This window comes from Theropithecus gelada, chromosome 19, assembly GCF_003255815.1.
Source record: "Theropithecus gelada isolate Dixy chromosome 19, Tgel_1.0, whole genome shotgun sequence".
Lineage (NCBI taxonomy): Eukaryota > Metazoa > Chordata > Mammalia > Primates > Cercopithecidae > Theropithecus > Theropithecus gelada.
This window is the reverse complement of record NC_037687.1, coordinates 26,196,327-26,220,284: the sequence shown is the minus strand read 5'-3', so window position 1 is coordinate 26,220,284 and position 23,958 is coordinate 26,196,327. Positions and strand designations below refer to the sequence as shown.

At 53.4% G+C, this 23,958-nt stretch overlaps 1 protein-coding gene across 3 annotated transcripts; it reads right to left on the bottom strand.

Moving 5' to 3' along the window:
* On the bottom strand, window positions 1-23,457 carry SNRNP70 (small nuclear ribonucleoprotein U1 subunit 70). Of its 3 annotated transcripts, none has more exons than XM_025368910.1 (10): window positions 22,960-23,457; window positions 22,036-22,192; window positions 18,429-18,491; window positions 18,262-18,316; window positions 10,042-10,106; window positions 9,829-9,891; window positions 7,059-7,140; window positions 3,809-3,910; window positions 897-984; window positions 1-814 (listed from the first exon to the last, which is right to left on the bottom strand). In XM_025368910.1, the coding sequence occupies exons 2-10, from the start codon at window positions 22,180-22,182 to the stop codon at window positions 166-168; spliced, it is 1,314 nt and encodes a 437-aa protein (XP_025224695.1). In that variant the 5' UTR covers window positions 22,183-22,192; window positions 22,960-23,457; the 3' UTR covers window positions 1-165. The 3 variants fall into 3 exon arrangements, with proteins under 3 accessions (XP_025224695.1, XP_025224697.1, XP_025224696.1); XM_025368912.1 differs by having other exon boundaries at window positions 1-787; XM_025368911.1 differs by having other exon boundaries at window positions 22,956-23,019.
* Between the last annotated feature and the right edge of the window lie 501 nt (window positions 23,458-23,958).

Here is a 23,958-nt window from a genome sequence, read left to right as displayed (position 1 = left end):
CCCACTATCAACAGGAAATTAATTTTATTTTTAAATCCAAGGGGTCAGAACAAATCAGACACCTACCCTTGGAGGACAAACTCAGGTGGCCAAGGTTGGGGGAGGGGATGACAGCAAGGGGGTGGGCAGGAACGCGTCCAAACACAGCCGGTGGAGAGAACCTCTTCACTCCGGTGCAGCCTCCATCAAATACCCATTCTCCGGAGCCAGGTAGCCATCGCCGCCCTCAGACTCCATGTACATGTCTCGGCTGTCGTTGCCCAGACCCTCCAGCCCGTTGTCCTGGCCGCCGCCCCCACCTCGGGCCTCATCCCTGCCCCGCTCACTGCCCCGCTCCCCCCGTTTGTGCTCGCGGTCACGGTCGCGGTCACGATCCCGGTCCCGGCGCCGCTCGCGCTCACTCCGGTGGCTCCGCCGTCGCTCCCGGTCACGATCCCGGCCCTTTTCCTCTGGACCGTCAGGGCCGTCAGGCCCGAGCTCCCCTGGAGGCCCATCATCAGGGGGCGCATCACCCGCCTCGGAGGGCTCCGCCATGTCGCCACCGCCCCCACGCAGCTCCTCCTTGCGCTCCCGCTCCCGCCGGGCACGCTCCCGGCTCCGGCTGCTTCGCCGCTTCCGGTCCCGGTCCTTGTCCTTGCTCCGCTCCCTGGAGCGCCTCCGCTCCTCCTTGTCGCGACTCCGTGAGCGCCTCCGCCGGTCCCGAGAGCGGGAGCGTCGCCGTTCTCGCTCCTTGTCTCGCTCCCGGCTCCGCTCTCTGCGCTCCCGCTCACGGTCCCGGTCCCGGTCCCTATGCGGAAGCGGGGAGGGGCCGGGCCTGGATGAGGTGGGCAGACCTGTGTGGCCGGGCTCCCCCCGTGACCGCCCCCGACCCCAGGACCCCGGTCGCCCAATCTTACCTCTCATCATAGCGGGAGGTGTCATCGCGGCCTGAATGCCGGATGTTCACATCAGCCCCTCCTCTTCTGGTACCACCGAGGCCGCCTCCTGGGCAGGGCAGACAGACAAGAGCGTCAGTATGGGCAGGGGCAGGGCCTGGAGGAGCAGAAATCAGCCGGCTCCAAGAGCAGAAAGGCAGCCCCTGGCTTAGTGTTCACAGGGCCGGGTCCCCCTCTGCAGTTCATCCCGTGCACTCCCATCACAAGACAGCCACATCTTCCTTAAGTAACTCACACAAGGCATTCGCTAGGAAACAGCCGTTACTGGAACCCACATTTGACCCCAAAGCGCATCATATTAACCACAGCGCACTTCACAGCCTCCTCAAATCCTCCCTTCCAATCATCCTCATCCTCACACAAGCCCGAAGCTAAAGCTCTTTCCACCCAAAAATGTGATCGGCTTAGAAGCCTCTGGTGGCGTCCCCCAGCCTGAGGTCCAAACTCCTCTTCAACTGGTGGTAGAAGCAGCGAGTGGGCCCCGCTAGTGTGTGAGCCGCAGCCCGGGGCTGCGCGTCCCAGGCCTTTCCGAGTCTGCGCATTCTCCTTGCCCTGGACTGGTCTCCCCTTCCTTCTCTGGCGAACTCCCACTCACCCTTAAGGCTAGCCCGAACATCCCTTCCTCCAGAAGCCTCTCCTCACAGTCCTATGTACTCACAATTGCAGAAATGCTTCCTTTCCCCGGAGTTTCAGGTTTGCTACCTGTCTGAGTCGACCCCTACCTGCCTCTCCCACCAGACCGCAAGGCACCGGGACCGTGGGCGCACTCGGCTCTTGCTCACGGTACCAGCAAGTGGCGCTGCAGCTGGTATAGAAAGGTGGATGTGTGTGTCAAGTGAATAGATGAACAGCCCCAAGGAACCTCATAGTTATGATGGGGAAACAATCTCAGATCAAGTCACTGGCCCACAGTGACTCAGCAAGGAAGGTGCAGAACTGGGCTGTCACTGCCGTCTGCTGCAGAACCTGCCTTCTCAAGCGCTCCTCTATCCCACACTGCCTGGAAAAGCTTCCGTGAGGCAGGGCTGAGTTCTGTATAGAAAAGAGGCTGCAGGGAGACATTCTTATAGGAAGCCGGCAGCAGACCAGGCACCTGCCATGTCACAGGCACAGAGCAGCTAGACTAGCCTTTACTATTTTCAAGTCATGACCCAGCAATGAGTCACATCATCAATCTGATGGGTTGCAACCAACATCTTAAAAAACAAAACAGCAGAATATAAAATACAACTATATACTTACTACATAGAAAAAACTGTTTCCTCAAACTTTAGGTTATAGTATTTCTGCGGGTGCACCGAGTCAACCTGTTATTGGCTAACACCAACAAAAAGTTTGAATGGCAATTGAACTAGAAGATTCTGAGATTCTGGAAAGGCTGAGATTCCAGAATTCTCCTGCCCCAACAGGAAACAGCAGAGCTGTAAGAACCCACTCCACCCCGGAGAGACCAGAGTAGGGTAAGAACATGCCTGGTAAACTCAGAGGCTCAGCAGCTTAGAGTGTGGTCTCCCTAGCACAGGTGAATCCAGAGCGAGGACACAGGGCTGGGAGGCAGGACAGGAGTCCCAAGTGGCTACTACTGCCTGGGTGTCTGCCCAGGGATCATCATCTTCTCTGACAACTGTCACTCAGCTTTGCAGGATTCAGTCGTCAATAAGCCTGCCTGAGTAGCAGGACCCCAGGCCCAACATTGAGTCAATCAGATGGGCCCACCTCGAAACAAGAGACCCGTCCAGGACTGAGTGTAAAGCCGGGGCCTGTGGCATGCTGCGCTGGGCCAGTGCAAAGAGGCATGGGACAGACCCAGCTGCATGAAGGCTAAGGAGGCAGAAGCAAGCTGTGGGCCGTCACACATCACAGGTGAGTCGTCCCAGCTTTTTTTTTTTTTCTCTGAGAAAGAGTCCTGCTCTGTCACCCAGGTTGGATGGAATGCAGTGACTCGATCTCAGCTCACTGCAACCTCCGCCTCCTGCGTAGATGAGATTACAGGTGCCCGCCACCACGGCCACCTAATTTTTGTATTTTTAGTAGAGACGGGGTTTCAACATCTTGGCCAGGTTGGTCTCGAACTCCTGACCTCATGATCCACCCGCCTGGGCCTCCCAAAGTGCTGGGATTACAGGTGTGAACCACCGTGCCTGGCCTGGCTGCCCCAGCTCTTAACAGCTTCAGCTACCAGGTCCTCTTAGATCCATGGGCATCACATACCTCTGAACTCCAAAGGATGCCCATAATTCTGTATCAACAGAATTATGTTTCTTTTTTTATGTTTCAGGAAGCTCAAGTTTATTTCTGATACCTGCAGCCAAACTGACCTTGCCTGAGACAGCAAACGACAATGAGGAGACTGAATGCAGGAGGCTCAGAGGGCAGAGGCTGCCTCTATGTTGCTCTTGACTAGAAGCCTGGCACAGGGCTGGTGATCAAATAGGTACTTGCTGAATCAGTAAAAGAGCGAACAAGAGCAAGAACAAGCAGCAGAAGCAGATGAGCAAGTGACATTTACAACCCCAGCATGCGTCACTGCCAAGCTGGGCACCCAGTACACTGAGCTCAGCAAACTCAGGTTATTTCCACTAAGAGGAGGACAATGAGGCAGGTAGAGGGGGCCCCCAGCAAGCAAGTGGGGACGCCAGCATGTGGGCTCAGGTCTCTCCAGGTTGGTGCCCCTGCTCCTCACAGTAACCCAGAACGAGGAGACAGGCGGCTGTCAGAAATGTGATGGCCACGAAACAGAGAAGCTGGAGATGAGGACGTGATGGGAGACGTGAGCCGGCAGGAGACAGAGAAGCAGAAAGCAGCAAAGAAGGGAGAACAAGGCCACCAGGTCCAGGGTCCCCGAGAGCCCGTTGAGGGCAGGACGTGCTCACCTAGCCGCCGGGGCCTCCAGCCCTTCACAGTTCGGCCCCTCTCCACGTCCACAAGGACCCTCCTGCCATCAATCTTCTTGCCGTCTGCGTGTTTGTAAGCGGCTGTAACAGATGTGGGGAGGGGGAGGGGAGGAGTCCCCAGAGGGTCCTCTAGTCAGGACAGGCCCGGGTCTACAGAATCCCCGCCCCGTGTCCCCATCATCACCCACACGCACACGCCCAACAGACAGCCAGGCAACTGACAGCCAGACCAACCCTCTCCCAAACCGGCGAAGGGCCTGCTCCATCTCAGCCTCTGCTTCCTCTCGGCGCCCCAACCACTCCTGGTTGAGGGAGATGTTCACCTCACCCACCACCCCCTGGGCTCCCCCATCCTTCCTCTCCCACATGATGGAACAGCCCCCTCCCGCCAGGGCGGCCAAAATCGCTGCAAAGAAACTGAAGGTTAACTCCACGCTGGACTCTGCTGTGGGGGAGGGGGCTCCTCCACAACCCCAAGCATGCACCCTGAGACACCAAGCCAGGGCAGGAGGCCCAGCTGGGACGCTCCGCACCCCAGACCACACCGGTTTTTCTGTTTTTGTTTTTTTTTGGAGGGGGGTGAGTGTGGGGGGAACAGACATCAGAACAGAAAATGAACCAGAAGGGGGGGGGAGAAATCTTCAGGAAATGGCAGGGAGCAGAGAGGCGGGTTATACACTCCCAGGGGGCCTGGTAGGGCCCCTGCAGCAGGGGAGAGGGGCAGTGGAGGAAGCATGGGGAGCCGTGCGGTGCTACTGAAAATCCCTGCCTTACCTGAGATGACTGACTCTGCCTCCCCCCCCAGCCCCACCCCATCTCGCCCTCCATACCCCCGGCTCAACACATGCTGGGAGCGCACCCCAGCCTGAGCCTGCCAGGAAAGGGGAGTCGTAGAGGGGAGATGGGGGAGAGGCTCACTGCTGCTCTCGGGTAGTGCACAGCAGAAGGCAAGCCTGAGGCCCTGGCCTGTGATCACGTGGGGCTATCGGGAAGGCCAAAAAGTCCCTGTTCCCCCACCCAGCCCTGGCCTAGGGGGCTATCCTCAACCAACCGTAATACCCTGCCCCGCCCCAGCCCGCTCCCCCCCAAATAACAACCAGAGGAAGAGAAAAAGGTGCCATTTACCGATGCCGGCCTTGCGGGTGTCCAAACCGAGCGGGATGGGGGGGGGCTCGGCAACTCCTGGGGGCCTGGCGAGGAGGCGGGCTTCCCGGGGGGGGACACGGGACCGCTTACCTGGAGCCCCCAAGCTTACCTGAGCACGCGCACAGACCCCACACCCACCACCATGGGGTCAGCTAAAGCTACAGGGAGGGGAAGTTGGGGGTTCTAGGGAGCCAGGAGAGGGAGAGGAACCACATCTCCTGTACCACCTGGAGACAGGCAGAGGATGTGGTGGACCCCAAAGAAATCTCAAGGAGGCCTTAGAGTCGGGGAGACGAGGATTATCATCCAAGCTGGGCTCTGGAAAGCCCTGGACTATCTCGTGTGAATTTACAAAGAAGGCTGGGAAGGCCTCAAAAACCTGTCCAACCTCACCAGTCCCCAAGTCACACTGAACTAGGCACATAGCCCACCCCCCGCGACTTCTCCACCTCCAACTCCATGCTCCCTCCCACCAGCTGCGTCTGCAGAGGCTGGCACACAGGGGTCCAGGAGATGGTGCTGCCCGTGCTCTGAGGAGGGGCCACTTGGCCCCTGAACCCACAGGAGGGGAGTGGGGAAAGGCATTTAAGGACCAGGATCAAAGTCAAGCGAAGGAACCCCGCTCGGGTTCAGAGTCCCAAACCCCAAAAGAGGCCCATCCCGGGAGGAACAGCAAAGAAAACGTGTGATTGTGTTCATCTAGGCCTCTCTCTCTCTTTCCCTCTCTCAAGTCTCTAGACAGTGGAAGGTTCTTTAGTAAAAACCTACTGACACCTTCAGCTGCTGGCAGCCTACCCCTTGGTCCCTCCCACACCCCAAGCCCCAATTCCATGCACTTTGGGGAGCTCCTGACCACCTCTGGAGAGCGGCTGGACACCACAGCCAGCCCCCTCAGGAGGCCTCAACCACAGTAAGGAAGACAGGAAGGGCGCAGAGCACCCCAAAACTAGCAGCCAAAAAGACTCTCCAGGGCCAGCACAGTAGCAGCCCCACAGAAAGCACGGGGGCAGGGAGGGAAGGCTGAAGGGTTCCAGTGGAGCCCTGGCCTGGTGCCCTGCCCTCGGTGTTCCCGCCACCTCGCCACTGACATCGCGAAGCCGGGTCATCAGAGGCTGGGTGGAACCCAAGCGGAGAGGCCACCGCCTTTCCTACCGGGTTCATCCTTCCCCTCCTGGGATCAGCAAGATTCTCGGAGAGCATACGGATCGGGGCAGGAGGGACAAAGGGCACCCAAACAAGGAAAGGGCCATGGGTGCGGGGAGGCTGCGGGGGCGACTGGGGCGGGAGGAGGGGCGCCTCGCTGCTCCTGAGCTGCCTGGCTAAGCTGGGCTGGTGTGCGGTGCTGAGTGATCTTACCCATGATACAAACCCTTATACCAACCATACACTGAGGTGTTGTAAGGGGAGCGTAAGCATCAGCTGCAAGCCAGCTGCGTGGTGGCTGCAGTGACAATAAGAACAATCAATTAATACGGCGGCCCCTGGACACGCCGCAGCCCTGCCCACCCTCCCCCACCCATCCCTGCCCGTGTGGACGCCGCGGCAGCCTCAAAGGGGGCTTTGGAACTGTAGGGGCAGGCGCTCAACATGCCTATCACCCCACTGCCCACTGAGGAACAGGGTGGGGGGCCAGGGTTGGGGAGGCAGAGGGTCGGGTGGCCCAGCCCCAGTTCTACTGGGGGGGAAGAGAGGACAGGTTCAAAGGCCAGTCCTCATTGCAACCTGGCCACCCCCAACTTCAGTGGGGGGAAGAATGGGGAGAGGCTCCCCCAAAATCCGACCCCTTCCCCCACCTCCAACTGGCCCCAGCCCCTCACCCAGTTCCCTCTTTGCCCCTGAGGTTCAACGTGTGACACTTACCTCCCCAGGTTCACACACACACACACGTTGTGGGGGATTTGGTTTTTTTTAAAAATCACGTATATAAAAAAAAAAAAAGATATATCAGAAACAGAGGGAGGAGGAAAAGAGACATCGCTAATGTCAGGTGTGGCAGGGTGGGGGAGGGGACAGACTGGGAGGGGCTGGGGCAGCAGAGAAGTGAGAGCGGGTCAGAGGGCAAGGCTCGGCGGGAGGTACTCACAGTGCATGTCTCGCTCGTGTTCGTACTCAATGAAGGCATAGCCGCGGGGCTTTCCTGACCGCTTACTGTAGACCATGTGTATCTGTGGGGCGCATGGGGACAGGGGTGAGTCCCGCCACAGAGCGGCTCCACCCCACCAACCCCACAACAGCCTGCGCACCAGGCCCTGGGCCAGGTGAGGTCTCAGACCCTCTCTGTCCTTCAAGAGCCCTGAGTGACTTATGTTGTAATTGTAGGACCAGAGGGCACAGAGGCGGCTTCCTGGAGAAAATGACACTTAAGACCTAAAGAAAGAAGACAGATGAAGGAGGACAATGAGGTGTCAGCCTGTCAGGTGGAAAAGCAGTAACTCCAGAGGTCCAATGGCCTGGTGGCAGGAGGGCAGGAGGTTGGGGATGCACTTCAGCAGAGCTGGCTCACGTACTGATGACAGAGAGCCCCAGGAGATGAGGCCACAAAGGTGAGCAGGCCCAGGGTCATCAAGCGCCCCAGTGCCAGGTCGAGAAGCATAGTCCCTGAGGAGCTGGGAAGGGTGCTGAGCAACGAAGGGCCAGTGTGGGTGGTCTATGTGGAGTCAGGAGGACACAAATGGACTTAGGGAAACAGGACGGAGTTGTGAATGCCAATGGGACAGGGGAATTTTTTTTTTTTTTTTGGAGGTGGAGTCTTGCTCTGTCACCCAGGCTGGAGTGCAATGGCACGATCTCAGCTTACTGCAACCTCCACCTCCCAGGTTCAACTGATTCTCCTGCCTCAGCCTCCCGAGTAGCCGGGATTACAGGCATGCGCCACCACACCTGGGTTATTTTTTGTATCTTTAGTAGAGACGAGGTTTCACCATGTTGGCCAGGCTGCTCTTGAAATCCTGACCTCATGATCCCCCTCCTCGGCCTCCCAAAGTGCTGGGACTACAGGCATGAGCCACCGCACCTGGCCAGGGACAGGGGAGTTCTAAGAGAAAAAGCAAGGACATGTGCACAGCCAGGGAGGCTTGAGAGAATGTGGCACGCTGAGGGATGGGTCCCATCCCGAGGATGGCAGCAAGAGAAGGGGGGTGGGGGGTGGGGGTGGGGTGGAGGTCCACGAGGCCACACAGCTTGGGGAAGAGTCCTGTAAGGTCAGATGGTTACAGCTGGACATGTCCTAACATGCTAGGGACGCCGACCGCTGAGGAGATGGGGTCAGCTCTGGATGTCAGAAAGACCCCTCGGGGACCATGTAAGGGAGAACAATGGGCAAGGAAGGGCTGTTGAGACAGAGGTGGCCAGAATGAACCAAGGAAGATTTCTGGGAGGTGACAGCATTTGAGCTGGTCCCTCAAGGATGGCTAGTTCTCCATTCACATCACTACCAGTCGGCGACCAACCGCTATCATGGATGAACCTGGGACCCCACAGCCTCCAAAACACAACCGAGATTCCTGACTCGAATGGGATCAGAAGGACAAGGGTGGGGCCAAGGTTGTCACTGGACTGCGCAGGGCAGAACGACGTGTGTGTGTGTATACACACATATATACCGGCATATACAGATATATGCAAACACACACACAGACACGAGACACCACAATTGGCTAATATTTTGTATTTTTGTAGAGACAGGGTTTCGCCATGTTGGCCAGGCTGGTCTTGACTCCTGACTACAGCTGATCTGCCTGTCTTGCCCTCCCAATGTGTTGGGATTACAGGCGTGAGCTACCACACCCGGCCTACAATACCTTTTTTTTTTTTTAGATGGAGTCTTACTCTGCCACCCAGGCTGGAGTACAGTGGCGCGATCTTGGCTGACTCCAACCTCCGCTTCCCGGGTTCAAGCAATTCTCCTGCCTCAACCTCCTGAGTAGCTGGGATTACAGATGCCCGCTATCACGCCCAGCTAATTTTTGTACTTTTTTAAGTAGAGACCAGGTTTCACCACGTTGGTCAGACTGGTCTCGAACTCCTGACCTCAGGTGATCTGCCCATCTTGGCCTCCCAAAGTGTTGGGATTACAGGCATGAGCCACCACGCCTGGCCCAACAATATTTTTTTTTCCTTTTTGTGGAGAACGGGGTCTCACTATATTGCCCAGGCAGGTCTGGAACTCCTAGGTTTAAGCTATCCTCCCGCCTCTGCCTCCTTAAAAGCTGAGATTACAGGTGTGAGCCACCGCACCCGGCCTGACACGTATAAGTATTTTAAAAAGATGTATCAAAAACAGAGTAGGGGGGAGGAGACATGGCTAACATCAGTTTGCGTGTAGGGTGGCCTCAAGCCCTCACTACTGCCCAGGGAAGGCATGCGTCTCCCATGTTAGATAAAGGAAATCAGGCACAGCACTTAAGTGACTTAAAAGAAAATTGGTAAAACAAAGCCTTTCTCTAAAACAAGACTCAGCATACGTACTCTGCCAAGACGCAAAGAGTATATATTTCCAGCTTTGACAGCCACATACTCTTGCAACAACCCAACCCTGCCTTACAACAGTAGCAGCCAAAGACAATGTGTAAACAGACAGACCTGCCTGGCTGCGCAGCAGGAAGACTTTATTACAAGCAGTGAGTCTGCGGTTTGCCAACCCCTGCTCTCAATCAACCACCAGCAGTCATTACTTCTCATTTTACTTCTGCTACCCAAGGTCTGCTGCATGGAAATACAGTCAGGATGCACAAACCCAGGCCCTGAAATGCTGTGAGCCATGCTCAGGGCTGGGACCTCTCTCCCTCCCTTTTAGGATACGGCCCCTCCTCCATGCACCCCCAATTCAAACACCCTGACCCCACTCCACTTACTCTTTTGATGGGTCCGTACACCTCAAACTCTCTCCGGAGCTTGGATTCTGTTGTGTCATAGTTCTACGAGGAGATGGGTATGACGTTAAATGGGAGAACAGAGCTGTCCCACAGCCCCTGGAACATTCCCCAGTACCTAGCCCATCTGCCCTTTGGGCCAGACCCAGGCTCTCAGCAGCGTGGGGTTCCAGGAGCTGGGAGCTGGGGACTTACCACTCTCGCCACGAAGAGAGTCTTGAAGGCATCACCCTGAGCATTGGGATCATTGTGAGGGTCCCCTGTGCAGGAAGAAGGGAATTTTGTAAGTTGAAGGTGTCCATGGTCTCAGGTAGCAAAACAAATACGATGGGCAGAGGCCAAGAAGAAAACAGTGGCACTGGGAGAGGCCCCTGGCTGGAGGAACATGGGTGGTGACCTGGCAACCTCAGGCACGCCCCTCTCTGAACCTGTTTCTCTGAGGCACAGTGGGCTTTATCAGAGTGGCTGAGAGATAATCCAGGCTGCTGAGGGGAGGAGGTAAGGCTGACTTCAAGCTGACAGGATGTGGCAGGCCCAACTGCCATTTCAGACCTACATAAACCCTAAGGGCCCCATCGCTCCCAGATGCAAGGTGATCCAAACAGTAACAGCCCAACTGGGCCTCCCTGGAAATGCAGCTGATGCCCCCAGGACCCATCAAAAGAGTAAGTGGAGTGGGTCAGGGTGTTTGAACTGGGGGTACCTGGAGGAGGGATCATATCCTGAAAGGGAGGGAGAGGTCCTTCCTGTAGGCAGGGCCACACTGCCACCCACTGGACACAGACTACAACTACAGCCCACAGGAAAACCTGAGACCAAGCCACCCCAAGGCTGCGAATGAGAGCCAGAAGAGCAAAGGCTAAGTAAGCTCTGCTTTCCCATCTGTGCCCTGTGTCTCTAAAAGGAACCCAGGAACTGACGAGCATCAGATTAGATCCTCACTCCAGCCTCGCTGTGAGGCAAACTGTCCTACCTGGCGACTAAGGAATAACAATCTCCAAAGAAAAGAGCCAGGAATCTCCTGAGAAACCAATTCCATAGTGATCCTGCTGGGTGAGGCCTGGGAATAAGTCCTTTTCACCAAATATGGCGGCCCCAGCACATAACGACCCTGACTCCTGCCGGGGCCTTAAGGACACTCTGCTGGTTCTTCCATGGCATAGGGCTCCCCTCAGAAGCCCTGTCACATTCTGGGAGAGTATGAGAAAAGGAGTAACATTAACCCAGAGGTTGCAATTGTTTGAACTGCAGATGTGTGAAAAATCAGACCCTGGCGATGACCCTGAGCAGGATATAAATAACTCCTACAAGCTTAGCATTCCAATAATGGAACACTAGGCATAAAATTTACTGAGCACATACTATGGCCCAGACACAGTGCTGGACACTGATATTTATTTATTACTGTTTTGCCAATGGAAGCAAAACAGAACACGAGACACAGAAAAAGGGAGGTGTCAAAGTGGCAAAGGGCCAAGGCAGACTTCACCTCTCACCCCAGGCACTCGAACTACCAGGCTCCTTCCCCGAACCCCGGGGTGCTACCTTTTCAGGAAGACGGTGTGGGTGTTGCCAGAAGCTAGAGAAATAAAGTATCAGATTTTTTTTTTTGAGACAGAGTGTCACTCTTGTTGCTCAAACTGGAGTGCAGTGGTGCCATCTTGGCTCACTGCAACCTCCGCCTCCCGGGTTCAAGCGATTCTCCTGCTTCAGCCTCCCAAGTAGCTGGGATTAGCTGGGATTACAGACACACACCACCACGCCCAGCTAATCTTTTGTACTTTTAGTAGAGACGGGGTTTCACTATGTTGGCCAGGCTGGTCTCGAACTCCTGACCTCAGGTGATCTACCTGCCTCAGCCTCCCAAAGTGCTGCCATTACAGGCGTCAGCCACCATGCCTGGCCTAAGGGATGTTTTAGAAAGCAGAAGCTTGAGCCACAATTTAAGGGAATCGCTATCTGGGACGAATGGAAATATCTGAAAACAACTCCATCTCGGTGTTCTCCCCAACCACTCCTCAAAGCTGCTTGCCAGGCTGGGCTCGGTGGATCACACCTGTAATCCCAGCAATTTGGGAGGCTAAGGCAGACGGATCACCTGAGGTCAGGAGTTCGAGATCAGCCTGGTCAACACAGCAAAACCCCATCTCTACTAAAAATACAAAACTACCAGAGTGTGGAGGTGTGCGCCTGCAGTCCCAGCTACTCAGGAGGCTGAGGCAGGGGAATCACTTGAACCTGGGAGGCGGAGGTTGCAGTGAGCCAAGATCGTGCCACTGCACTCCAGCTGGGGCAATAAAGCGAGACTCTGTCTCAAAAAAAACAAAAAAGTTCCTTGCCATACCACATCCCTGAGCGTTGTAATTTTCTATGGCCAGGTCTCTCAATTTGCACTGGCTTTTTTTTTTTTTTTTCCTGCACCAGCTAACTCTCATTCATTCAAAAGTAATTCTTTTTTTTTTGCCGATGTTTGTGCTTTTGTAAATAGGTAACTCGGCCGGGCGCGGTGGCTCAAGCCTGTAATCCCAGCACTTTGGGAGGCCGAGACGGGTGGATCACGAGGTCAGGAGATCGAGACCATCCTGGCGAACACGGTGAAACCCCGTCTCTACTAAAAATACAAAAAAAAACTAGCCGGGCGAGGTGGCGGGCGCCTGTAGTCCCAGCTACTTGGGAGGCTGAGGCAGGAGAATGGCGTGAACCCGGGAGGCGGAGCTTGCAGTGAGCTGAGATCCGGCCACTGCACTTCAGCCTGGGCGACAGAGCGAGACTCCGTCTCAAAAATAAAATAAAATAAAAAATAAAAAATTTAAAAAAAGTAAATAGGTAACTCTTTTTTTTTTTTTTTTAGATGGAGTCTCGCTCTGTCGCCCAGGCTGGAGTGCAGTGGCCAGATCTCAGCTCACTGCAAGCTCCGCCTCCCGGGTTTATGCCATTCTCCTGCCTCAGCCTCCCGAGTAGCTGGGACTACAGGCGCCCACCACCTCGCCCAGCTAGTTTTTTTGTACCTTTTAGTAGAGACGGGGTTTCACCGTGTTCGCCAGGATGGTCTCGATCTGCTGACCTCATGATCCGCCCATCTCGGCCTCCCAAAGTGCTGGGATTACAGGCTTGAGCCACTGCACCCGGCCGTAAATAGGTAACTCTTAAGCATCTACTATGTGCCTGGAAATACTATAGTTGTTGGGGATTTGGCAGTAAACAAGACAAAAAAGGCTGGCCGGGCGCGGTGTCTCACGCCTGTAATCTCAGCACTTTGGGAGGCCAAGGCGGGAGGATCACGAGATCAGGAGATGGAGACCATCCTAGCGAATACTGTGAAACCCCGTCTCTAATAAAAATACAAAAAAATTAGCCGGGCGTGGCAGCAGGTGCCTGTAGTCCCAGCTACTCGGGAGGCTGAGGCAGGAGAATGGCATGAACCCGGGGGGGCGGAGCTTGCAGTGAGTGGAGATCGTGTCACTTCACTCACTCCAGCCTGGGCAACACAGCGAGACTCCATTTAAAAAAAAAAAAAAAAGGGTGCTGGGCGCAGTGGCTCACAGCTGTAATCCCAGCATTTTGGGAGGCGGAGGCAGGCGGATCACTTGCAACCAGGAGTTCGAGACCAGCCGACCAACATAGCAAAACATCGTCTCTACTAAAAATACACAAAAAATTAGCTGGGCATGGTCCAGCTACTCAGGAGGCTAAGACAAGAGAATCGCTTGAACCAGGGAGGCGACAAAGGCTGTAGTAAGCTGAGATCACGCCACTGCAGTCCATCCCGGGCAACACAGTGAGACTGTCTCAAAAAAAAAAAAAGACAAAAAAGGTGTCTACTCTCATGGGGTTCCTATGCTAATGGAAGAAGTAAATAACGAGATCATATGATCACATCAGATGACCAGAGATAGAAACAGGTGATTTTATAAGGCAGGCTAGGAAAGGCCTCATAAGATGCTAATATTTAATGAGGAGCTGAAGGTTGTCACAGCAGCAAGGAAACACACCCAGCAACACCAGACAGCAGGCATTCTAACAGTTACTGTGGAACACTACAGTGGGACCAATGAATGCTGCAGGGTTGGGGGGTGGAGAAGGCCAAACAACAGCTGAGCTTCCTGAAGGACAGCTGTAAGGAAACCACCCCAGCACACCGCCTGAGTTTCCTGGAGCGCTTGCTTACCTGGGGTGGGGGGGCCACAAATGTGCCTAAAGGTAAAAGAAAATGCAGCAAAGCAATGGTTCCCAAGTCCTGAAGACAGAGCACGAAAGCTCAAAGAAGGTAGTACAGACCCAAGGCCAGGCAGTGCCCCACCAGTGTATGCGTGCAGAGCCCTGCCAGCACCTCTCCCTTAGGAAATCATTGGTTAGGGGCTCATCTTAACCCAGAGCAGCCCAGAGCAGAGACTCAAAGGAACTGGGCCGTGGAGTCGGGAATTAGGCTTTGAGGTGCTCGAGGTCCCATCTCCGAACTCTCACTCTTTGTAAGCGTGCTTGCCTCAATAAGCCTCCATTTCTTTATCTTAAAAATGGGAGTAGCAACCCCTGCTGCACTTGGAAGCTGTGAGAAGTCAGTAACACGAAGTACAAGTGCTCAGCAAGGAGGCACGGTCCCCTTGACGGGAGCTGTTCATTGTGATAAGGCACAGCAAGCTTCTATAGTTACGAGTGGAGGCTCTGAAGGGCACAGAAACCCTACTGAACTTGATCCGTTCTTTTATTTCTTTTCTATTATGGAGAAGTTCAAGCACTTAATGGAAGTAGAGAACAGTACAATGAACTCTCATGAGCCCACTTCCATTATCAACATGTGGCCAGACTTGTTTCATCCCTATCCTCCCACAGCCCACGGCGTTGTTTTTTGTTTGTTTTTGTTTTTTGAGATGGAGTCTCGCTCTGTCACCCAGACTGGAGTGCAGTGGCATGACCTCAGCTCACCCCAACCTCTGCATCCCGAGTTCAAGCGATTCTCCTGCCTCAGCCTCCCAAGTAGTCGGGATTACAGGCCCCTGCCACCACACCTGGATAATTTTTATATTTTCACTTGAGACAGGGTTTCACCATATTCACCACTTGAACTCCTGACCAGCCTGGATCACTCAAGTGATCTTCTCACCTCAGCCTCCCAGAGTGCTGCCATTACAGGCGTGAGCCACCGCGACCAGCTGAATTATTTTAAATGAAATTCAAGATAGCACACCACTTTGGTCTCTAATAAAGACTTTTAAACATCATAACCACAGTGCCACTATTACATCTTAAAGAGCTAATGTTTACTAATTCCTTAACCTCATCTATGATCCAGTGCCCAAATTCCTCAATTGGAACTTGTTTGTTTGTTTGTTTTGAGATGGAGTTTTGCTCTTATTGCCCAGGCTGGAGTGTAATGGCACGATCTCGGCTCACTGCAACCTCCGCCTCCCGTGTTCAAGCAATTCTCGTGCCTCAGCCTCCCGAGTAGCTGGGATTACAGGAGCCCATAACAACGCCTGGCTAGTTTGGTTTTTTATATATATATATTTTTAGTAGAGACAGGGTTTCACCATGTTGGCCAGGCTGGTCTCAAACCCCTAACCTCAGGTGATCTGCCCGCCTCGGCCTCCCAAAGGTGCTGCGATTATAGGCGTGAGCTTTGGTGCCCAGCCTGGAACTTTTTTTTTTTTTTGAGACACAGTCTTGCTCTGTCACCCAGGCTGGAGTGCAATGGCGTGATCTCGGCTCACTGCAACCTCCGCCTCCCAGGTTCAAGCGATTGTCCTGCCTCAGCCTCCTAGGTAGCTGGGATTACAGGTGCATGCCACCACATCCAGCTAATTTTTAAAAAGCATTTCTGGCCGGGTGTGGTGGCTCACGCCTGTAATCCCAGCACTTTGGTAGGCTGAGGCGGGCGGATCACCTGAGGCCAGGAGTTCAAAAACAGCCTGACCAACATGGAGAAACTCCACCTCTACTAAAAATACAAAATTAGCCAGGCATGGTGGTGCATGCCTATAATCCCAGCTACTCAGGAGGCAGGAGAATCGCTTCAAAGAACATTTTTGGCTGGGTATGGTGGCTCACACCTGTAATCCCAGCACTTTGGGAGGCCGAGGCAGGAGGATCACTTGAGCCCAGGAATTCAAGACCAGCCTGGGCACCATAGTGAGATTCCATCTCAATTTTAAAGTTTTTCTAGAAAAGAAAAAAAAAAAAGACCCACAGTGGATTCTGGTTGGTTAAGACATAGATAAACTAGGCTGGGTGCAGTGGCTCACGCCTGTAATCTCAGCACCTTGGGAGGTTGAGGCAGGTGGATCACAAGGTCAGAAGTTCGAGACCAGCCTGGCCAATACAGTGAAACTCCATCTCTACTAAAATTACAAAAATTAGCCGGGCATGGTGGCACACACCTATAGTCCCAGCTGCTCAGGAGGCTGAGGCAGGAGAATTGCTTGAACCTGGGAGGTGGAGGTTGCAGTGAGCCAAGATAGTACCATTGCACTCCAGCCCGGGTGACAGAGTGTGACTCCGTCTCAAAAAAAAAAAAAAAAAAAAAAAAAAAAAATGGCAGGGAGGGCTAGGCACAGTGGCTCATGCCTGTAACCCCAGCACTTTGGGAGGCCTAGGCGGGCAGATCTCAAGGTCAAGAGATCTAGACGATCCTGGCCAACATGCTGAAACTCTGTCTCTACTAAAAATACAAAAATTAGTTGGGCGTGGTGACACACGCCTGTAGTTCCAGCTACTTGGGAGGCTGAGGCAGGAGAATCACTTGAATCCGGGAGGCGGAGGGTGCAGTGAGCTAAGATTGCACCACTGCAGCCTGGCGACAGAGCGAGGCTCCCTCTCAAAAAAAAAAAAAAGACATAGGTAAACTAGTTATAACAGACTGTGACTGTGCTGTCCAGGCAAGAGGTGACCTGGGTGGTGGTGATAGACACAAAAAGAAGAGTCAGGTTTGTGACACTTAGAAAGTAACACAAATAGGTCTTGGTGAGAGACTGAGCAAAGGGTTAGAAAAGGTGTTAGAAACAAATTGCATGGCAAAAAATGAGGTCATGACCAGCACACTTGAATGTCTACGTCCCAGAGAAAACACCCAAAGGAAACGAGGTTGGTGGCAAGGGAAAACCCCTGTGGTTTGGACACTGATTCTGAGATGCCTCTGAGGCATCTGAGGAAGGACATCAAGGCAGCGTTCTGACAGCCAGTGTCCAAATAGCGCACCACCAGATGCCTCTGTCACACTTCTGTGTAAGCACCCTGAGGAAACCCTGCACTCCAGGATTTCGAGGAAAGGGATTCATTGAAGTTCACAGGTATAGGAGGAAAACCTGTCTTCTCACTAGAGTCATGTCATGTTCTGAGAAGTGCGTCATTTGATGGTGATATCGATATGCAAACATGAGACGGCACTTCCACGAGCCTAGATGGTATACCTCACAACACTCCCGGGCTAGAGGGTGCGTCCCACTGCTCCGAGGCCATGCATGTTACTACACCAAATACTACAGCAACCCTAACACAATACTAAGTATTTGTGCATCTAAACATATCTAAGCATAGAAAAGGTACAGTAAAAATATGGTATAATTTTTTTTTTTTAGATGGATTTTCGCTCTTGTTGCCCAGGCTGGGTTGCAGAGAGCGGACGCGATCTCGGCTCACTGCAACCTCCGCCTTCCGGAGATTCTCCTGCCTCAGTCTCCCAAGTAGCTGGGATTACAGGAGCCCGCCACCACGCCCGGCTAATTTTTGTACTTTTAGTAGAGACAGGATTTCACCATGTTGGCCAGGCTGGTCTTGAACTCCCGACCTCATGATCCACCCGCCTCGGTCTCCCAAAGTGCTGGGATTACAGAAGTGAGCCACTGCACTCGGGAAAATATGGTATAATCTTATAGGATCACCATCACATCCACAGTCCCCTGCTGACTGAAACACTGTTATGCTGCGTGTGACTGCACAGTTTTCACCCTCACAATAAAGAGCCACTGGAGGTTGACATCTGACCCTCTTATGAGTTTGCTTAATGGCAACAATATATCTGTCTTGTACTCCAATTCCTCCTCTATGTGGAGGGGATGGAACAACCTCAGCCCAAGGGTTGAGGAGCTAAGGTTAGAGCCAGGACAGACCCACTCGCCCACAACTCATCACCTCAGCCTGTGACTCCCAGCTAGGTTGTGGGAGTCCCTTAACTGTCCTCCCCTGCAGGAGGAGCCCAAGGTACCAGGGTCTCCCTTCCTGCCAACTTTTACCCTATGTTCTGCTGCTGAAAAGCCTAAACCAAAAACAGTGCTTGCCAAGTGGCAGGGGCTAAATAAATGAACTAACAACCCTGCTCCCTGCAAAACAGGCTTTGGGTGACAGCAGGGTCCTGGGTATGACCTGGGAAGAACACAGAGGGTTTGGGGGAGGAGAGAGCCGAATGGTGGATGAGAGACTTACACATTTTAAGCTCTGTCTCCACTTCTTGCTGTCGCCGCTCAATCTTTTCCCGTCTCTGTCAGGAGAAAGGGAAAGTAGAGAAGTAAATGCAGATAGAAGTGTCCTAGTGTCAAGGACCATCTGGAAACAGTGGCAAAACAGGGGGTCAGGAAGCAACAATGACATACTTTCCTCTCCATGCGCTCCTCTCGGGTTTCTGCACGAGTTGGAGGCGGGGCATCTCGAGGGTCCTGGGAACAAGAAGAGAGGTGACAGGGTGGGAAGGACTAGGGGAAATGGCAAGGGTCACTCACCAAAGAAATAAGCAGGTCAACCCTCCCACCCCCACCCCCTACAAAAATAAACATCCACTCACACTTCCCCTGTCACAGTGCAGGGAGGGGAGTGGCACAGATCAAAGCATGGACTGCGGCCACGCACAGTGGCTTTCCACTTGTAATCCCAGCACTTTGGGAGGACGACACAGGAAGAATGCTTGAGCCTAGGGGTTTCAGACTAGCCTGGGAAACAGTGAAACACCATCTCTACAAAAAATTTAAAAATTAGCCAGGTGTAATGGCACACACCTATAGTCCCAGCTACTAGGGAGGCTGAGGGGGGAAGAATCTTTTGGGCACCAGAGGTTAAGGCTGCCGTGAGCCATGATTGTGACACTGCACTCCAGCCTGGGTGACAGAATAAGACCCTGTCTCAAAAACTAAGCATGGTCCATGGACCAGTACTATCCAAACTGTTGCTGGACTGTGATAAGTACAGGTAAGTACAGAAACCATGAGTAAGTGTTCAGAAACTTCTACAGTAATTTCACACTTTGATGTCCACTGACTGTAATATAAATTTGGTCTTTTATTCTGCAGATCTTTTTTTTTTTTTTTTTTTGAGACGAAGTCATGCTCTGCTGCCCAGACTGGAGTGCAATGGTGCGATCTGAGCTCACTGCAACCTCTGCTTCCCAGGTTCAAGCGATTCTAAGCCCCACTTTCCCCTCTGTGTTTCTGTGTTTCTAAAAGGAACCCAGGAACCAACTAGAATCCTTCAAGCGGTTCTCCTGCCTAAGCCTCCTGAGTACCTCAGATTACACGCACACGACAGCATGTTGGCTAGTTTTTGCATTTTTAGTAGAGATGAGGGTTTCACCATGTTGGCCTGGCTGGTCTCGAACCCCTGTCTGAGGTCTTTCTTTAAAAAGTAATTCTATCATATACACCAAAAGCAAACAGATCGGAAATAGTATCTATCCTTCACCAAAAACAGTTTAAAAAGCACTGGTACGGGTGACATCTAGCTTAAGAATACAGTATTTAGGAAACACATTGCTTCTCACAGCTCCAAGTATCACTTGCATTGAACAAACTGCCAGAGGATGTGATGGGAATGAGTGATGACAAGGCCCTGCTGATGAGTGCCAGTGAAGAGGACCAGGCCTGAAACAACATGAGCTGACAGAACAGGGCTCCAAAGCCCACAACTGCACACCCTCTGAGGGCCAAGCCAGTTCTTCAAGGTCTCACCAACCACACATTAAATAGGAACTGGCTGGTGGGGTGCGGTGGCTCACACCTGTAATCCCAGCACTTTGGGAGGCCGAGGCAGGCAGATCACAAGGTTAGGAGTTTGAGACCATCCCGACCAACATGGTGAAACCCCGTCTTTACAAAAAATACAAAAATTAGCCAGGCATGGTAGCGCATGCCTGTAATCCCAGCTACCCAGGAGGCTGAGTCAGGAGAATCCCTGGAACCCCAGGAGGCGGAGGTTGCAGTGAGCCAAGATCGCGCCACTGCACTACAGCCTGGGCAACAGAGCGATACTCCGTCTCAAAAGAAAAAAAAAAAGTACCTGGCTACCAGGCATGGTGGCTCACACCTGTAATCCCAGCACTCTGGGAGGCCAAGGGGGGTAGATCACCTGAGGCTAGGAGTTCGAAACCAGCCTGGCCAAAATGGTGAAACCCCATCTCTACTAAAAATACAAAACTAGCCAGGCGTGGTGGCGCATCCCTGTACGCCCAGCTACTTGAGAGGCTGAGGCAGGAGAACTGCTTGAATCAGAGGTTGCAGTGAGCTAAAATCATGCCACTGCACTCTACCCTGGGCAACAGAGCAAAACTGTCTTATAAATAAATAACTAGTAACTGAGACCAGGCACGGTGGCTCACGCCTGTAATCCCAGCACTTTGGGAGGCCGAGGTGGGCGGATCACGAAGTCAGGAGATCCAGACCATCCTGGCTAACACGGTGAAACCCCGTTTCTACTAAAAATACAAAAAATTAGCCGGGCGTGGTGGCAGGCACCTGTAGTCCCAGCTACTCTGGAGGCTGAGGCAGGAGAATGGCGTGAACCCCGGAGGCGGAGCTTGCAGTGAGCTGAGATCGCACCACTGCACTCTAGCCTGGGCGACAGAGCGAGACTCCCTCTCAAAAAAATAAATAAATAAATAGAAACTGGCACATGACCTGCATCATCAAAGGGCACCTACCACCGCCTGTGCCCATTAAGTTAATTTAACTGGCCAGTAACACTTCTCAAATGCGGGTTCACCAAGGGTGGCAAATCCCACTGAAGATACACCTTTCTGTTATCTATGAACTTCTGCTGTGCAACTCCCTCGCCTCCAGCTGCCCTTCCCTACGCAATGCCAGAATGTTCTTGTAACTTCTGGCTGTGTGCCAGTTTTTCTCAGGTGTGCTCTGATGCACCTAAGAGAAGACCTTTGTCATTCCATTTCACAAATAAAAACACAGAGGTCCAGGAGCCTAAGTCATTCATTCCTATTTACCCCGAAGGTGCAGAGCTAAGATCCCCATCTGCAGTTTTAAGTCCTCCAATACTCAATACTGGGTGCTAAGTCTTTATGAACATCATCTTATTAACAATAAAAACAGTAAACAAAGTAACAAAGGCTGACGCGTGCTGACTGGTTGGTGCCAAGCCCCTGATATACACTTTGCCATTTAATTCTCCAGCATTATGAGGGTGCTACCACTATCCCCTTGCTAAAGATAAAGAAACCAATGCATGAAGAGGATACAACATTTGCCCAAAGTCAGAGCTGATAAATGGTGCGGGTTAAGTGCAAATCCTCAACCACTACTCACTGAATTTTCACCAAAATTCTACAAAAGGGGTACTATCAAACCCCACTTTTTTTTTGAGACAGTCTTCTTCTGTTGCCCAGGCTGGAGTGCAGTGGCACGATCTCAGCTCATTGCAACCTCCACCTCCTGGGTTCAAGTGATTCTCGTGCTTCAGCCTCCCAAGGAGCTGGAATTACAGGCATCATCATGCCCGGCTAATTTTTGCTATTTTTAGTAGAGACGGGGTTTCACCATGTTGGTCAGGCTGGTCTTGAACTCTTCACCTCAGGTGATCCACCTGCCTCAGCCTCCCAAAGTACTGGGATTACAGGCGTGAGCCACCGCACTGGGCCACAACCCCACTTTAAAAAAAAAAAATTTTTTTTTGAGAGACAAAGTCCTGCTCTGTCACCCAGGCCGGAGTATAGCGGCACAATCACAGAGCACTTCAGTCTCCAACTCCTGGGCTCAAGCAATCCTCCCATCTCAGCCTCCTGAGTAGGTAGAACTACTGCTGCACTCGACCACACCCGGCACCCGGCTGCAACACCATTTAAAACAGCGAAACTGAGGATCACAAAGATTAAGCCCCTCGCTTAAATCACACAGCTAGCAAAACAGTCAGAGGCTGGACTCGCAAATCCAACCCCTTGCTCCCCAGAACCCAAACCATTCCTGGCCTGCTCAGTGAACTCACCTCAAACTCTCGAATGTACGGCGCAATGCCACAGTAAGGTTGATTGTGGTGTTTTTCATGTGGCAGTTTCTCCAGGGGTGGCAGGTATGGGATAGGGTCACGGGGGGCAAAGAGGGCCAGAAGGTTGGGCGGCAGGAACTGGGTCATCTTGCCAAGTCTGAGAGCAGAAGCAGGACAGCCTTAGGTTAGATCGGGTCTGCAGAGAAAGCCCCTATTACTCCTTGACTCTCAAAGTAAGAAAGAAAGGAGAGAAGTCTCGGAATTAAAACAGGCTTTGTAAGGGCAGAGAACGGTCCTGTGTTACGGAGAAAAGGGTAAAAGTCTTGTTGGAGGTGGAGGTGAAAGGCCGGTAAAAGACACAAAAATAAAGGCTGAAAAAGGGTTCCTGAGTAGTGAAGTCTCAGAGGCCTGAGACACGAGCTGTGGGGCGGAGAGGTTGCCTGGGAATTTCTGGGGGAATCAAGGACCCGAGGAGAGAGGCCCAGAGCAGTTGTGGCTGCTCGTCCCGTACCGTGGACAGCAAATTACTAGACGCAGTTTGCAAGGGCCTGGGGGTCGGAAGTCTCCGAGCAAAGAAAGAGAAACATAAGGAGCGAAGCCCCAAAACCAAACGCTTGTGGGTAACAGATCTGGGCCCCGCAAAGGCGAAAGGAATTATGGGTAAGGGTCCGGGACAACATAGAAAAACGAAAAAGAAAAAAAGCTACACACCGCAAGGGCCTGTGGGTAGGGAACCGCGAGGGCGATGTGGGGACCGGGCGTGGGTGCCCAGAGAACTCGGGGTCCGGGAAAGGGATGCAGAAGTGACCTGTGGCGAGGACGCGGGAAGGGGGCCTGGCCGCGGGGAAGAGGCCCGGGCCCACCGCTGGGGCTTCTGGGTAGCGGCCCCGCTCCCCGTCGGGCCACTCAGTCACACTCACTCGCCGCGCAGCGCCCTCCTAGCTCTGGTGTCTGTCCGGAGGCTCGCGGCGGCTGCGGCGACCCCTCAGCAACAACAGCTCCTGCTTGGGCTTCCACTCTGGGGGCGTCCGCGTCCGTCTGATTCCGTCGCTCGCGCAGCGAGCGCACCAGGCCGCTGCTCAGGAACCCGCGCGGCCTCGGCCAGCGACTGGAGCAGGGGGTGGGTCCCGGCCGCAAATCCCTCCGCCGTCTGCACTGCGCACGCGCCGCGCGAGGCCAAGCCCAACCCACACGCTAGGACCCGGGGCCGCCGCGGCAACAGCGCACGCGCGAGGTCACTACCCCGCCTTCGGGCACCTTGAGTATTTCAACCGCCGGGAGCTGGCGTCTGCACTGCGCGCGCGCGCTGAGCCCCAGGCCGCCCCTCCACCTCTCGCTTTCCGCTCCAAACCGCCTATGTCCGCGAGGCTCTCCCTGATGCTCCGCCCCTTTCCAATCACACTTCCCGGATCTTGCGCGCATGCGTTCTGCGTAGGGAACTATAATGTACCTCTCCGCCGACTAGCAAAGAGTCCCTAAGTGAATAGCCTGATTGCGTTGATGTTTAATCTATTCAATCGATAACTGTTCATCGAGCATCTCATGTGTGCTAGGCACTGTCTGGGCTTTGGGGCTACAGCACGTGATTAAAGCAAAGTCTTCTCCTGCTAGGGCTTACACTGTACTGGGAGAGACAATAAAAGCATTTAACTGAGTAAAGATAATTTGAGGTCGGGCGCGGTGGATCACGCATGTAATCCCAGAACTTTGGGAAGCTGAGGCGGTCGGATCACCTGAGGTCAGGAGTGCGAGACCAACCTGACCAACATGGTGAAAGCCCGTCTCTACTAAAAATACAAAAATTATCCGGGCGTGGCGGTGCGCGCCTGTAATCCCAGTTACTCGGGAGGCTGAGGCAGGAGAATCGCTTGAACTCGGGAGGCTGAGTTTGCAGTGAGCCGAGGTCGTGCCACTGCACTCCAG